Genomic DNA, 1,293 nt, shown 5'->3' with positions numbered 1-1,293 from the left:
GTTTATGTTTGAGCATCATATTATCTCATGTTAAGAATACCTCAATCATATTCTGTTGTTTAATAATTGTTTCGACTTATTTTTATGTTGATAGCTTCTGATTGGCTGTTGAAGTAAGAGAACCAGGAAGTGATTTTTAGTTATGAGGAGAGTCGTGTTCGCGAACATGCTGAGGTACAGACGTCCTTTTTCCCCTTTTAAATAACCTGCATTTAAATTATTCCATCTCTCCTTTTGCCGTTCGTAGTAGAGTAGAGCTCTCCACTAAAAAACAAAACAAAAAACGAACCCCTCAACTTACACGTATTTCAAACATACACATTCAAACCAACATGGGAAAGCTTTTATTGTGAAGGATTACGATGACATCCGTGTACGAAATTCGATGAAATGATGATGGAAGCGAAAAAAAAAAAAAGAAGCTGGTGTCAATTTGAGAGCGGCGCGGCCGTGGGCTGTGTGGCGCGCAGGCGGGGAGGGGTTGAGGAGGAGGAGGGAGGGAGGGAGGGGGGGGGCGAGGGGGTGGATGCGGGCGCGCCGTCCGCGCCTCGCCGGCTCATTGACAGAACGAGACAAGACACCAAGGAGCTTGCTTCCGTCCTCCGAGGAGGAGAGAAAGACAGAAACAGAAAAAAAGTCCCAAAAAAAGAGGAGGAGAAACAGAGGCGAGCAGCTCGGAGGGTCCGAGCGCCACGGATGTGCTGTGAAAGTCGCTCCGCGGTGCTCCGCCTCGCTGCTGCTGCGCCCCCCGCGCAGACCCGTTCGAGTTCCGCCCGGTACGCCGCCCGGTAGGCCCGCCCCCGGCAGCCATGGACGCCAAGGCCGCCCGCACGCTGCTGCGAGCCGCGCTGCACGTCTTCCTGACGCTCCAACAAGGTCAGACTCGGCATTCGGAAATTCCCAAAAAAAGACGATCTGCGTATTTGCACAATACCAGGATCCGTATCGGGTCTGTCCGAGTAGGTCCAAGTGGTTCTGGTGCACTTCCAAGAATTGATCAATCTCAAATATGGTTTTGCTTCTTTCCAAACTTGGCTTGGGTCTAAAACGTGCTTGTGGTTCTTTTGTCAAGAAGTTCTGCTCCAAGTGGTTCTGGTTTGCCTCGAAGTGGTTTTGTTTTCTCGGGCCGGCTCTCTTTTGAGCAAGATTAGGCGAGAACTTGGCAAAGGGCGCGCGAGCGCCTGAAGAAGGCTTTTGTTGGCGCGCCAGCAGCGACTTTGGCTTCTCTGGTGGATTTGGCAGATGTTGGGTCTCTTCTTCCATCTTCCTCCCCCCTCGAGCGGCCCGAAATCG

At 51.5% G+C, this 1,293-nt stretch overlaps 1 protein-coding gene across 1 annotated transcript in view; it reads left to right on the top strand.

Moving 5' to 3' along the window:
• The first annotated feature begins 526 nt into the window (after positions 1–526).
• The window catches only part of ptprz1a (protein tyrosine phosphatase receptor type Z1a), a 26,981-nt gene continuing 26,214 nt past the window's right edge, over positions 527–1,293 (top strand). The window contains exon 1 of the mRNA XM_052061296.1: positions 527–876. Within this exon, the coding sequence (XP_051917256.1) occupies positions 810–876 (67 nt within the window). The 5' untranslated portion in view covers positions 527–809. The remainder of the gene's footprint in view (positions 877–1,293) is intronic.

This window comes from Hippocampus zosterae, chromosome 3, assembly GCF_025434085.1.
Source record: "Hippocampus zosterae strain Florida chromosome 3, ASM2543408v3, whole genome shotgun sequence".
Lineage (NCBI taxonomy): Eukaryota > Metazoa > Chordata > Actinopteri > Syngnathiformes > Syngnathidae > Hippocampus > Hippocampus zosterae.
The sequence above is the reverse complement of the archived record's forward strand: the minus strand, read 5'-3'. Positions and strand labels throughout refer to the sequence as shown.